The sequence below is a fragment of the Podarcis vaucheri genome (assembly GCF_965113315.1).
Source record: "Podarcis vaucheri genome assembly, chromosome: 5".
NCBI lineage: Eukaryota > Metazoa > Chordata > Lepidosauria > Squamata > Lacertidae > Podarcis > Podarcis vaucheri.
In genome coordinates, this window is record NC_138763.1 from 5,797,662 (window position 1) to 5,810,856 (window position 13,195).

General features: G+C 46.9%; 1 protein-coding gene across 1 annotated transcript in view; it reads left to right on the plus strand.

Moving 5' to 3' along the window:
• Positions 1 to 3,710: 3,710 nt before the first annotated feature.
• The window catches only part of CHRNG (cholinergic receptor nicotinic gamma subunit), a 31,670-nt gene continuing 22,185 nt past the window's right edge, over positions 3,711 to 13,195 (plus strand). The window contains exons 1-2 of the mRNA XM_082224710.1: positions 3,711 to 3,807; positions 8,790 to 8,929. Of these exons, the coding sequence (XP_082080836.1) occupies positions 3,765 to 3,807; positions 8,790 to 8,929 (183 nt within the window). The 5' untranslated portion in view covers positions 3,711 to 3,764. The remainder of the gene's footprint in view (positions 3,808 to 8,789; positions 8,930 to 13,195) is intronic.

Here is a 13,195-nt window from a genome sequence, read left to right on the forward strand (position 1 = left end):
TGTTGTTTTTGTCCTTCCCTGAGCAGTCAGAGAAACCTATGTGAAGGCTGCAAACAGGAGCTGAGGGCAAAAACACTCTTCTCACTTATGATCCGCAACAACTGGTTTTCTGAAGCATCCTTCATCTGACAGGGAAGGGAGAACATCGCCCTACAGTATCTTCTCCCATCCTGGTGTGCAGGTATTTCTGCACATGCACCTTTTAATTAAAAAATATTCCCCCGGATATGTACAACAGCAAATACTGCTTACAGGCTTCATTTAACAAAATTTAGACACCATTTGACTGTAGCAAACGAAAACAAAAACACTACCAAACCTCCGCAGCCAGTTATTTATTCATTTAAATAAAATGTCTCAAAGCGATTTAACAATAATTACAATTGCATATTTAAAGGCAACAATGGCTGCAACTGCATATTTAAAAGCAGTTAAAACAATTCCATTAAGACAATCAAAACTACCACGTATAGAAGCAATTTCAGATTCAGACAGGGATGATCGTATTTCACAATGGGCAAAATGGAGGTTTGTGCATTTGGAAGCATTGCATTAAAAATAACCGTACAAAAGGCCCAACACTGTTGGAGGGAGAGAGTTGGAAGAGAGATTCCTACTCTCCAGCAGCAGTTAAGCACAATGGTGATTGCTCCAAGCACATTAAAACTTGATTAGATTTACACCTGCCCTCATCCACCTTGAAATGAACATTCCTGACAAAAATACTTAGGCTAGAATAAATCACAGCCTCAATTCACTCTGTGCCGTGTGCCCCGAATCTTCATCCAAAACGGGTCTCAAGGTTGCCGCAAAGCAACAGAAGTGGCCTCCTGAAGCGACCTCTGGACTGAGCCAAGTCATGCCTGGGGGCTTATTTTTAACCCCCAGGCCCTGCCGCGTCTGCTGCCGGCTGTTGTGTGGAGAAAGGAGGTTAGGGGGTCAGGCTGCGGTGGGCAAAGGAGACATGGCCTCGGAGGAAGTGCCTTTCTCTGGGGCACAGATCCCATTTCACAGGTGGCAGCTGAGGCTCCAGGAATGTGGACCACCAACAGCTGTGGCCTGAGGGGGGGCCAGGATCTCATTGGGAGTGACTGGGATCAAAGGGCAGGCGTGAAGAGAAGACATCAAGCTGAGGAGGATTCCTGCTCCCTTCAGTGACTGGTTCAGTCGGGGGGGGGGACGTATTGTGGTTGCGCTCACTGATCCCCTCAGCTTCTCGATAGAAATGATAGAAATTTATTTATTTAATTGGAAAGAAGAAGGAGTCCCTACCAGAGAGGAACAGCAAACTAAGCTGAGGGACTACGCCAAAATGGCAAAGCTGATTGGGAGCACAAAAAGTTTTAAAAGGAATGGGAATTTTTTATAATTTATTTAGGAGACCACTGTAAGCAGATGAAAACATTACCAGTGTTCTTAAATTATTTTTTAAATATATCTTTATTAATTTAAAATCAATACATTTAAGAAAAAACAAACGTACATACAAGTAAACAAACATACAATCAAACAAACAAATAACAGAAAAATCAAACAAACCACCACACTATAAGATACAAGAGGATTAATATAATTATCATCATATATACTCCTGATACTGAACTCAATTATAAAACTTATAGAGAAGAAATTTAAACATTAGCAGGGTTTTAATATCACTTGTAATGTAACAGGTATTATAGATAATTTGGATGAATACAAAAGATAGATTAGGAAATAATATGTAGTTGGAAATGTTTACATTAGGAGACACATGGTGGGGATGGGGGGGAGTCACAAGATTCAGAGAAATCTCTATATGGATATGTAAGTGGTACTGTTATAAACTCATTTTTGTAAAATCGAATAAAAAATGAATTTAAAAAACAAAATGTATTTATTTAAAAGCATTTATAAACTGCTTAATTATTATTTTTCCTGAGAGGCATACAATGCTTTCTTTCTTTTTCTTTCTTTTTAAAGCACCATTAAAGAATAATAAAGCCTAAAGCCAATAAAAAGGCATTATAAAAGCATATAAAACAGGCCCCACACCAAGCAGGGGGGCTGCTGCTGGCAAAATCTGAAGTTGCCGGGAGGGTGGAAGAAGGACTGTACTGTTTATAGGAGGCCTAGCGGAGCCTCCAGGGACCTCCCCCCCACCACCCAGGGGTAAAAATAATAATAATCCTAGGCTTGGTGGTATTTTTTCCACCAGGGTCAGAAGAGCGAGGCTGCTTGTACACTGAACACATGCAGAGTGGCTTCCATCAGGCAGCTCCAACGTGATCTCCAAATGTCCAAGATTAGGGGTCAGGCTTCTAATACAAAGAACTTGAGCGAATACATGCCAGGCAAGCTTGAATTCTACTCTCCGCTTTCCCCAGAAATTAAATAAGGATAAACACTGAAGCAACTGGCAAGCTCATTTCTCGGCGTTTCCTGTTGGCAGGATATGGCACTCAGATAAGGGTGGATGAATCTGTCAATTTCAGTTCCCTTATTCTGTCCGTCCGTCCCCTTTCCAGTCCTGAATTCAGTCCTCTACATTTCTGCAGCAATTTCCCCTGGTACAACTCCTCTTTGTACCTTACTATGCATTTTATGCAAATCTCTCCCTAATATATGCACCTGTCGACCTACTGTTTAGTTGGAGAACCGTACTGCAAAAATTCAGAGATGTGTGAATTCCAAAGGATAGCTTGTGTTTCAAGAAGGGTGAATCAGGTAAAGGTAAAGGTAAAGGGACCCCTGGCCATTAGGTCCAGTCGTGGCCGACTCTGGGGTTGCGGCGCTCATCTCGCTTTATTGGCTGAGGGAGCCGGTGTACAGCTTCCGAGTCATGTGGCCAGCATGACTAAGCTGCTTCTGGCGAACCAGAGCAGCGCACAGAAACACCGTTTACCTTCCCGCCGAAGCGCTACCTATTTATCTACTTGCACTTTGACATGCTTTCGAACTGCTAGGTTGGCAGGAGCTGGGACCGAGCAACGGGAGCTCACCCCGTCATGGGGATTCGAACCGCTGACCTTCTGATCGGCAAGTCCTAGGTTCTGTGGTTTAACCCACAGCGCCACCCGCGTCCGGTAGTTTCTCATTAAAACGCAAACAAAATGAATTTTCCCTCCATCCTTATACTCAGGTAGAATAGATGGGGTGGAAGGTGTCCTCAGCTAATCTGAGGAGTTCCTATCATGCAAGGTATAAGTCCTTCTCTTTGATCATCTATGGAGAAAAAGGCTTCTCTCATCTCACCTCTATAGGCAAGCCTCTGTTCCCTGCAATCTTTTGGTATGAAGCCCCTCTGAAGTGGGCAGAAATTTCTCGGAAATTCTGCTGCCAGAGGTTCCTATAAATAGGGGCCCTGACCGCTTCCCTGATCACACAATGCCCTCGGCACAGACATGTTCCTGGCACTGTCTCCTTGCTGCAGCTCTCCCCCAGCCCCATTGGGAAGAGATGACTGCGCTCAATGGCTCAGTTCGGCTTGCATGCCCAAGGGGGTTGGCAGGGACAGCCAGTTCCCCCCCCCCCCACACAGCCTCACCTTCTCCACTCTGTTTTTCCAAAGACAGTCATCCATCACCATCAAGGAAACAGCTGACAATGCAAGCACTCGTGGGACAGCTGGTCTGCCAAGTGGCTGAAAAGGAGGGTGGGGGTTAGGGGGGAGGAGGAGGATGGGAGAGGTGGGTTTCAGCTCAAAATAGCCCTCCAGACCCTCCCAGACACAGACACACACTGCTGCTTGGGGTTAGGAAAGAAGACCGATCTGCGCCACTGGCATGGGTTGGCCTAGCCTGGTCCTCGCCTTCACCTTCCTCACAGGTAAGGAGGCTCAGTCCAGGTGGAACTCCGGGGCTCTGATTGATGTGCTAAAACAGAACTTGGAAGCTATTCCTCGGGAGCGGTGAAAGGGGAGGAATTGCTTGGAACTGAGATGAAATGAGAAAGCAGGAAACTCTTATGGGGAGTCAGATGGTTGGGAATGGTCTACACAGCTGGGCAGTGGGTCTCCATGGTTTCAGGCAGGGGTCGGCCCCAGCAAAACCTGGAAGTGCAGGTGGGGGCGGATTCTGGGACCGTCGTAATGCAAAGCGGATTCTCTGCCTCTGAGCTATTGCCCTTCACTCATGAGCAGGCAACGGATGGGCAGACCCCATCCTCCCCTCTGTAGCCTCCTTCTGTGGGCCAAAACAAATGGGATGTCAGAAGGATTTGTCATGGACACAATGCAGTTGTGGGGAACTAGGCACAAAATTTCATGGATTGGAGATGATAGATGATAGATAGATAGATAGATAGATAGATAGATAGATAGAGAGAGAGACAGACAGACAGACAGACAGACAGACAGACAGATATGAAACCGGAAAACAGATAAGTGGCACCTAAGGAGCATTTACAACACCTTTGTCCCTTTCAGTTTTAAGCTGCTCCTACCACACTGTGCATTAAACCACAGAGCCTAGGGCTTGCCGATCAGAAGGTTGGCGGTTCGAATCCCAGCAACGGGGTGAGCTCCCGTTGCTCAGTCCCTGCTCCTGCCCACCTAGCAGTTCAAAAACCCGCAGTGCAAGTAGATAAATAGGTACTGCTCCAGTGGGAAGGTAAACAGCGTTTCCGTGCGCTGCTCTGGTTTGCCAGAAGCGGCTTAGTCCTGCTGGCCACATGACCTGGAAGCTGTACGCCGGCTCCGTCGGCCAGTAAAGCGAGATGAGCGCCGCAACCCCAGAGTCGTCTGCGACTGGACCTAATGGCCAGGGGTCCCTTTACCTTTACCTTTACCACACACACACGCACAGAGAGAGAGAGAGAGAGAGAGCAAAATTGCATTTATATAGCATTTTTAGATGATGAAATATTTATTTATAACATAACAATTAATTACGTATACTCTGCCCATCCAGCTAGGTTGCCCCAGCCTCTCTGAGTGGCTTCCAACATTATACAAAAACACAGTATAAAATCATATTGTCTCCGCCTGAGTTATCTTTACAACAACCCTTTGTGGTGGGTTAGGCAAAGAGTCTCAAGGCAATCCAGTGAACTTCCTGGCTGAGTAAGAATTTGAACCCTGGACTTCCAGGTCCCACTGCACAACCACACAGGGGTGGGGCAGACACACAGGTGAAGAAGCATACAAGTTTGCCTCCTGCCACACACCTCTATCTTGGTCCTCCGACTGACTGCATGAGTTCTTATGAGGTCCTGTGATGTATTCTGTTTCAGCGACACAATCACAGAATTGTGGAGTTGGAAGGGACCTGTGGGTCATCTAGACCAACCCCCAGCAATGCCATGCTCCAGGGGTGCCCTCAGGGACGAGGGTGGCAGGAGACCTATGCCTTCACCAAAGTGCTCACCAATGAGGGCCAGGTTGCAGAGGCAACACGATCCAAACAGAGAACCAGCCTAAGCCCAAGGAGAATCCAGAGACAAAGTCAGGCACGAGTCCGAGGTCAAGATCCCAGGGAGGTTGGGCAAGGAACAGCACAGCAAGGCAGCAAGACTAGACTTGGGAGCAAGGAGCCAGAGAACGCCATCATTTGCAGCAGCTGGAAATCTCAGGAGGGATGACTTAACTGGGCCAAACTTGGACTTCCTATTGATCAGCCACCTGACATCACAATGGAACGAGGTGCGAGGTGCTTTGAAGTCCCAAAGTTGGGATTTCCCCTTGCAAGACCCTGATAAAAGCGAGGTCTTTCTCCTCCCTTCCTGAGTCCAGAACCATCCAATTATGGCAAGGGAATGACTATTCAACCGCTGCAGCATAGACAGGTCCTAAAATATCCTAGGTAGGAGCAAGTCCCCTCTGAGGAAAGGTTGTGAAGTTTGCCTTCCTCCCTCAAAGTCATTGTGGATGGAGAGTCCTGTTTGAGGGAGAGCAGCTGCTGGCCATGTCCATTAGCAAGCGCGGGGGTGGCAAGTGCCAGCCGACAGTCACATTAAGAGTTTTCCAAAGTTCACTCTCCCCTTGGAGCCGCCCACTCAGCCTCTCGACCCTGCCTGGCTCTATAATCTCCTCAGTAGGCAGCTGCAATTACCCTAATGAAGGCAATTTGCCAGCACTTCTCCCACACACTTCCCTTTTAGATTTTATTGGGCAGTTATCGTGGGCTAATAATTTGATAATGTACGGGATTAAAAAATAGTTAGCAAGGTAACCATCTGTGGACTAGACTAGACAGGGATAGATGGCAGGTGGAGCTGAGGGGGCTTTAATATTAATCCATTATTATTTATGGAAGGCCCTCCACCTGCCTCATTAAATTCCCATTTCTGCCCAGGGATGGGAGTAAGTTTGGATTTGTGCAGGGGGCGGGTTTTCACTTAGGGAGGCAGGGGATGATAAAGGTGGAACGTGATAAAGGTGTATGCAAGTATGCTGGGTGTGGCGGAAGTAAAAAGGGAGAAGTCTGCCAGTCTCTAGAAATTCAATTTGCTTTGCATTTAAAGGTGAACTCATCTAACCCAGGGGCATGCAGGTGACACTGTGGATTAAACCACAGAACCTAGGGCTTGCCGATCAGCAGGTCTGCGGTTCGAATCCCCACAACGGGGTGAGCTCCCGTTGCTTGGACCCAGCTCCTGCCAACCTAGCAGTTCGAAAGCATGTCAAAGTGCAAGTAGATAAATAGGTACCGCTCCGGCGGGAAGGCAAATGGTGTTTCTGTGCACTGCTCTGGTTCGCCAGGAGCGGCTTAGTCATGCTGGCCACATGACCTGGAAGCTGTACGCTGGCTCCCTTGGCCAATAAAGCAAGATGAGCGCCGCAACCCCAGAGTCGGCCATGACTGGACCTAATGGTCAGGGGTCCCTTTACCTTTACCATCTAATCCGCACTTTCTGAAAGAAGATGCAAACCGAAACACGGGCATCTTTCAGAATCCACACTTCTCCAAATTTTGCAATGCAATTTGCCAATCAAGCAATGTTTACCAAAAAAAAGCATGTAATAAACAGGGTAAAGCATGCATGGCAATACATATATCACCATCCAAAAATGCATTATATGATGGGAAATTATTTGCAAAAAATAAAAAAAATTGAATTGAATTGTAGAGTTGAATTGAATTGTAGAGTTGAATTGAATGGTAGAGTTGAAAGGGGTACCAAGTATCATCCAATCCCTGCAATGCAATAATTAGGTAACATCACATGCAGAAGTGTGTATATTAGGAGGAATTTACATTAAAATGCTGGTTTAGGGTTGTTGTTTTTTTAAAAAAAGAATGCTGATGAAGAAATGCAGAGAACTGAAATTAGAAAAATGAGAAACTGAGAGAAACCAGAATTTTCAGATTTGTCTGTTCCTCCTCAGACGTTTCCTGATGAGATTGAACGGCAGTAAGCACTGCAGAAACAAAAGAAGGTGATTTTCCTCATTCAGGACACAATTCATTCCCAGAACTCTCAGAGCCAGCCCTACCGTTGGGTCGAGTGAGGCAGCCGCCACATTCAGTAGATGCCTGATGTCGGGGAACAGCCATGAGATGTTGGAGGACTGAGCTGGGTGCGCCACACAGCCAGCCCTGCACCCTGTGGCAACTGTCTGGTCCACACCTGGTCTTCTCTTGCCTTGTCCACTATAACCTTCCGCTCTCAAGTCTCCCATTGTCCCACCTGGTTCCCCTCACAGCTACCCATCATTTAGCTGTTATTCACTCCTCTCATTACTCTGACGCCCCTCCTTAACCTGTCCACACCAAAATCCAGGACAAGCTCCTTCTCCTTATCTCCAGGGCCCTTGTCCCCTTTATTTCTCTCCTCTCATATCCTGACACATCTCTGCCTGGGCTCTTTGTGCTCAGGCTCCGCCATCCTCAGGCCTCCAGCTCCCCTTGCAAGGACCCCCCCCCCACTTTCTTGCTTGCTGCTTCCCCTGTCTAGAGTCACTTTCCCTAACACCTGTGTGATGCCACCTCCTTCCCTTCAAATGCTTCCTCGAAACCCCCCTTTTGCGTGGTGAGTCCCCCCCCCCACACACACAGTGGAAATAAAGACCCATGACACAATTATTAAGTTTAATGGGCTAAATAAGGCCACAACATTTATTGGTTACAGGTGATGAGCGGTATTGGCTTAGGCATTGGTCCTAACCGACTATATCCGACTTCAGCCCATCTGCTAGAAGTCCAGTAAGGGTTAACCAGCAGTAGGGGGAGTCCTGCTGATGCACATCAACTAGGAACTCCCCTGGGGTCACTGATAGGGGGCGTGCCTTAGGCCCTCACCTCCATAGGCTTCGGACAGGGCCACGCCCCTGGGAATCCTTTATCCGACTACCCTTCAATATGTGGGGCAGGTGATGGCGTTACCTCCCCTCTTCCATCTACAGTGCAATACCAATGCTTAACCGCCAATACCCAGAAAGTTGTGACGATTTGCTACAAGGTAGGTGGAAACCAAGTGGCTGGTGCCAATTTGCCAAGTGGAAAAATTCCTACCAGATCTCTCAACGGCGACCAACCAAGGTCCATAGCAAGGTCAAAGAACGAAAACCTTATAGGGCGGGAGGGTGGGAAAAGCAGGAAGAGCTGGTAAGCAGCAAAGAGGGAGATCCCTGGCTGCTCTTGCTTTAAATAAGGCAGGCCACACCCCCAGAGCCAGCTGATTGGCTGGCCAGGAGGTCATGTGGCCGGGAATCCCCCCAGTCGCGCGGGGACTGGGTTCCAGCCGCCGCATGTGTGGTGGGACCATGAAGCCTGCAACTCCACTTCCTCCAAAGGGCGGAAGTGGCTTTCCAAGGCACCTTTGGCTCTCCGTACATAACAAAGAGTTGCTTCTTCATTGTCTTTCTCCAGTGGTCCTGAGCCGAAACCAGGAGGAGAAGCTTCTCAATGACCTGATGGCCAACTATGACCGCAAATTCCGCCCAGCCAAGGACGAGAGGGACATTGTTGACGTTTCGGTCAAGCTAACCCTCACCAATCTCATCACACTGGTGAGGAAGGAAGGAAGGAAGGAAGGAATAAAGGCTTTATTTCCTCTCCCCCATGCAACATATAGTTAAACCATGGAACTCCCTTCCACAGGACACAGTGATGGCTTTAAAAATTCATGGAGGAGAGGGATATTGACTATTTAGGGCATATGACTGATTCTTGGGGTCACTGCAGAGGGCCCTACGACTGTCATGTAGAATGGAAAGCAAGAGGTGGATGCCGGATTTTGGCATTTCTTACGTTCTTAACATCTCATACCTAAAATGTACATTTCAGAATTATGTTGCTCGCTAGCAAGGCTGCATCTTCTAGCTCCTAAAGGAAGCACGGATGCATCTGCAGCAAGCTCCAATAGCAGGTGGAGATTTAAGGCTCAAGACAGATATATCATTTAAAAAATCACAGCAGGCTCTTCACACATGATGTGAGCCTGGCTTCCCGACTTGCACAGCGAACACACATTATATCAAGCTGAATGTAGCATCAGCCTCCAGTCTTGCCTCTCCTTTTAGCTTTAAGTATGTTCTCCATCATTTTTATTGCTCAAAGCACCCAATGTACATTTATCGGCTCGTACATTCAACCTTAGCCTTGTTTTCAAAAATGAAAGGAGGGAAACGCTTATAAACAGTTGCAAAAGTGGCGGTGCCTTGGGGATGTCGTCATGGGTGCAAGCCAACTGGCACCCTTATTTATTTATTTTATTTTATTAAACTTACATACTGCCCTTCATCTGAGGGTCACAGGGTGGTTTGAAGCCCCCTCTTGCTGCTTATTTTCACTGAAGTAGTCTCACTAAAGGCCAGGGTGCAAAGATGACAGAGACTGCCTCTACAGTCCCCTGTTTGCTGTCAAAAGGTGTAGCTTATAGAAGTTCGGGGTAAGTTGTAGCAAGACTGGATCAATGTTACAGTTGTCCAACTGTGAGGGTGTCTCCACCTCCATCATTCAGCCTAGACACTGAGGTCCAGCTCCGAGGGCCTTCTGGCAGTTTCCTCATTGCGAGAAGTGAGGTTACAAGGAACCAGGCAGAGGGCCTTCTCAGTAGTGGCGCCCGCCTTGTGGAACGCCCTCCCTGTGGATATCAAGGAGATAAAGAACTACACAACTTTTAGAAGACATCTGAAGGCAGCCCTGTATCAGGAAGTTGTTTATGTTTTATGCTGTTTGAAAACCACCCAGTGGCTGCAGCAATGCAGTTAGATGGGTGGGGTACAAATATAATACAGTGGTACCTCCAGTTGCAAATGGGATCCATTCTGGAGGTCCAGCCAGATCCCGAGGTTTCCACAACCCGAGGATCACTGTTCTGCATATGCGCACGGAGCAGTAGACCGCTTCTGCGCATGTGCACGCGGCAAAACCTGGTCTGATACTTCTGGGTCTGCCACTTTTGTAATGTGAAGTTTATGTAACCAGAGGTTTATGTAAGCCGAGGTGCTACTGTAGAATCATAGAATCATAGAATCATAGAGTTGGAAGAGACCACAAGGGCCATCGAGTCCAACCCCCTGCCAAGCAGGAAACACCATCAGAGCACTCCTGACATATGGTTGTCAAGCCTCTGCTTAAAGACCTCCAAAGTAGGAGACTCCACCACACTCCTTGGCAGCAAATTCCACTGTCGAACAGCTCTTACTGTCAGGAAGTTCTTCCGAATGTTTAGGTGGAATCTTCTTTCTTGTAGTTTGGATCCATTGCTCCGTGTCCGCTTCTCTGGAGCAGCAGAAAACAACCTTTCTCCCTCCTCTATGTGACATCCTTTTATATATTTGAACATGGCTATCATATCACCCCTTAACTTCCTCTTCTCCAGGCTAAACATGCCCAGCTCCCTTAGCCGTTCCTCATAAGGCATCGTTTCCAGGCCTTTGACCATTTTGGTTGCCCTCCTCTGGACACGTTCCAGTTTGTCAGTGTCCTTCTTGAATTGTGGTGCCCAGAACTGGACACAGTACTCCAGGTGTGGTCTGACCAGAGCAGAATACAGTGGCACTATTACTTCCCTTGATCTAGATGCTATACTCCTATTGATGCAGCCCAGAATTGAATTGGCTTTTTTAGCTGCCGCGTCACACTGTTGGCTCATGTCAAGTTTGTGGTCAACCAAGACTCCTAGATCCTTTTCACATGTACTGCTCTCAAGCCAGGTGTCACCCATCTTGTATTTGTGCCTCTCATTTTTTTTGCCCAAGTGCAATACTTTACATTTCTCCCTGTTAAAATTCATCTTGTTTGTTTTGGCCCAGTTCTCTAATCTGTCAAGGTCGTTTTGAAGTGTGATCCTGTCCTCTGGGGTGTTAGCCACCCCTCCCAGTTTGGTGTCATCTGCAAATTTGATCAGGATGCCCTTGAGTCCATCATCCAAGTCGTTGATAAAGATGTTGAATAAGACCGGGCCCAAGACAGAACCCTGTGGCACCCCACTAGTCACTCTTCTCCAGGATGAAGAGGAACCATTGATGAGCACCCTTTGGGTTCGGGCAGTCAGCCAGTTACAAATCCACTGAGTGGTAGCATAGTCAAGACCGCATTTTACCAGCTTCTTTACAAGAATATCATGGGGCACCTTGTCAAATGCCTTGCTGAAATCAAGGTAGGCTACATCCACTGCGTTCCCTTCATCTACCAGGCTTGTAATTCTGTCAAAAAACGAGATCAGGTTAGTCTGACATGACTTATTTTTCAGAAATCCATGCTGACTATTGGTGATCACAGCATTCCTTTCTAGGTGCTCACAGACTGTTTGCTTAATGATCTGTTCCAGAATCTTCCCTGGTATTGATGTCAGACTGACTGGGCGGTAATTATTTGGGTCCTCTCTTTTCCCCTTTTTGAAAATAGGGACAACATTTGCCCTCCTCCAGTCTGCCGGGACTTCGCCTGTTCTCCAGGAATTCTCAAAGATGACTGCCAGTGGTTCTGAGATCACATCTGCCAGTTCTTTTAATACTCTTGGATGCAGTTCATCTGGCCCTGGAGACTTGAATACATCTAAACTAGCCAAATATTCTTGTACTATCTCCTTAGTTATTCTGGGCTGTGTTTCCTTTGCTGAATCATTTGCTCCAAATTCTTCAGGTCGGGCATTGTTTTCTTTATCGGAGAAGACTGAGGCAAAGAAGGCATTGAGGAGTTCAGCCCTTTCTGTGTCCCCTGTTTGCATTTCACCATCTTCTCCTCTGAGTGACCCCACTGTTTCTTTGTTCTTCCTTTTGCTACGAACATACCCATAAAAGCCTTTTTTGTTGCTTTTAACCTCTCTAGCAAGCCTGAGTTCATTCTGTGCTTTAGTTTTTCTGACTTTGTGTCTACACGTGCTGGCTATTTGTTTGAATTCCTCTTTGGTGGTTTCCCCCCTTTTCCATTTTTTGTACACATCCTTTTTTAATCTTAATTCAGTTAAAAGTTCTTTAGATAGCCACCCTGGCTTCTTTAGGCACCTTCCATGTTTCCGTCTCATTGGTATTGCCTGACGTTGTGCTTTTAGTATCTCCCTCTTAACAAACTCCCAGCCATCATGAACTCCCTTTCCTTTTAGTATTGCTGTCCATGGGATCTCACCCAGCACTTCCCTAAGTTTTATGAAGTCGGCTTTCTTAAAGTCAAGAAATTGAGTCCTAGTATGCTTGGCTGCTCCTTTCCGCTGTATAGTAAACTTCAGAAGAGCATGATCACTCGCGCCTAATGATTCCTCCACATCTACCCCACTAACCAGGTCATCAACATTGGTTAGGACCAGATCTAAAATGGCTGTTCCTCTTGTTGCTTCTCCCACTTTCTGGACAATGAAGTTGTCTGCAAGGCCAGTGAGGAATCTGTTTGACCTTATGCTCTTGGCTGAGTTTGACGTCCAACAAATATCCGGGTAATTGAAGTCCCCCATTACTACTATCTCCCTTCCTTTTGCATGCTTGGCCATCTGTTCCAGGAAGGCATCATCTATGTCCTCCATTTGGCTTGGGGATCTATAGTAAACTCCCACAATGAGGTCTCTGTTATTCTTCTCTCCCTTAATTTTGACCCAAATGCTCTCACTTTGGCTTTGAGGTTCTAAATCTTGGATCTCTTCACAGGTATACACATCCCTGACATATAACGCCACTCCTCCTCCTTTCTTGTCTGGTCTGTTTCTCTGAAATAGATTGTATCCCCCCATTATTACATTCCAATCGTGGGACGTATCCCACCAGGTTTCAGTGATGCCTATTATGTCATATTTAGTTTGCTGTACCAAGAGCTCAAGCTCATCTTGTTTATTTCCC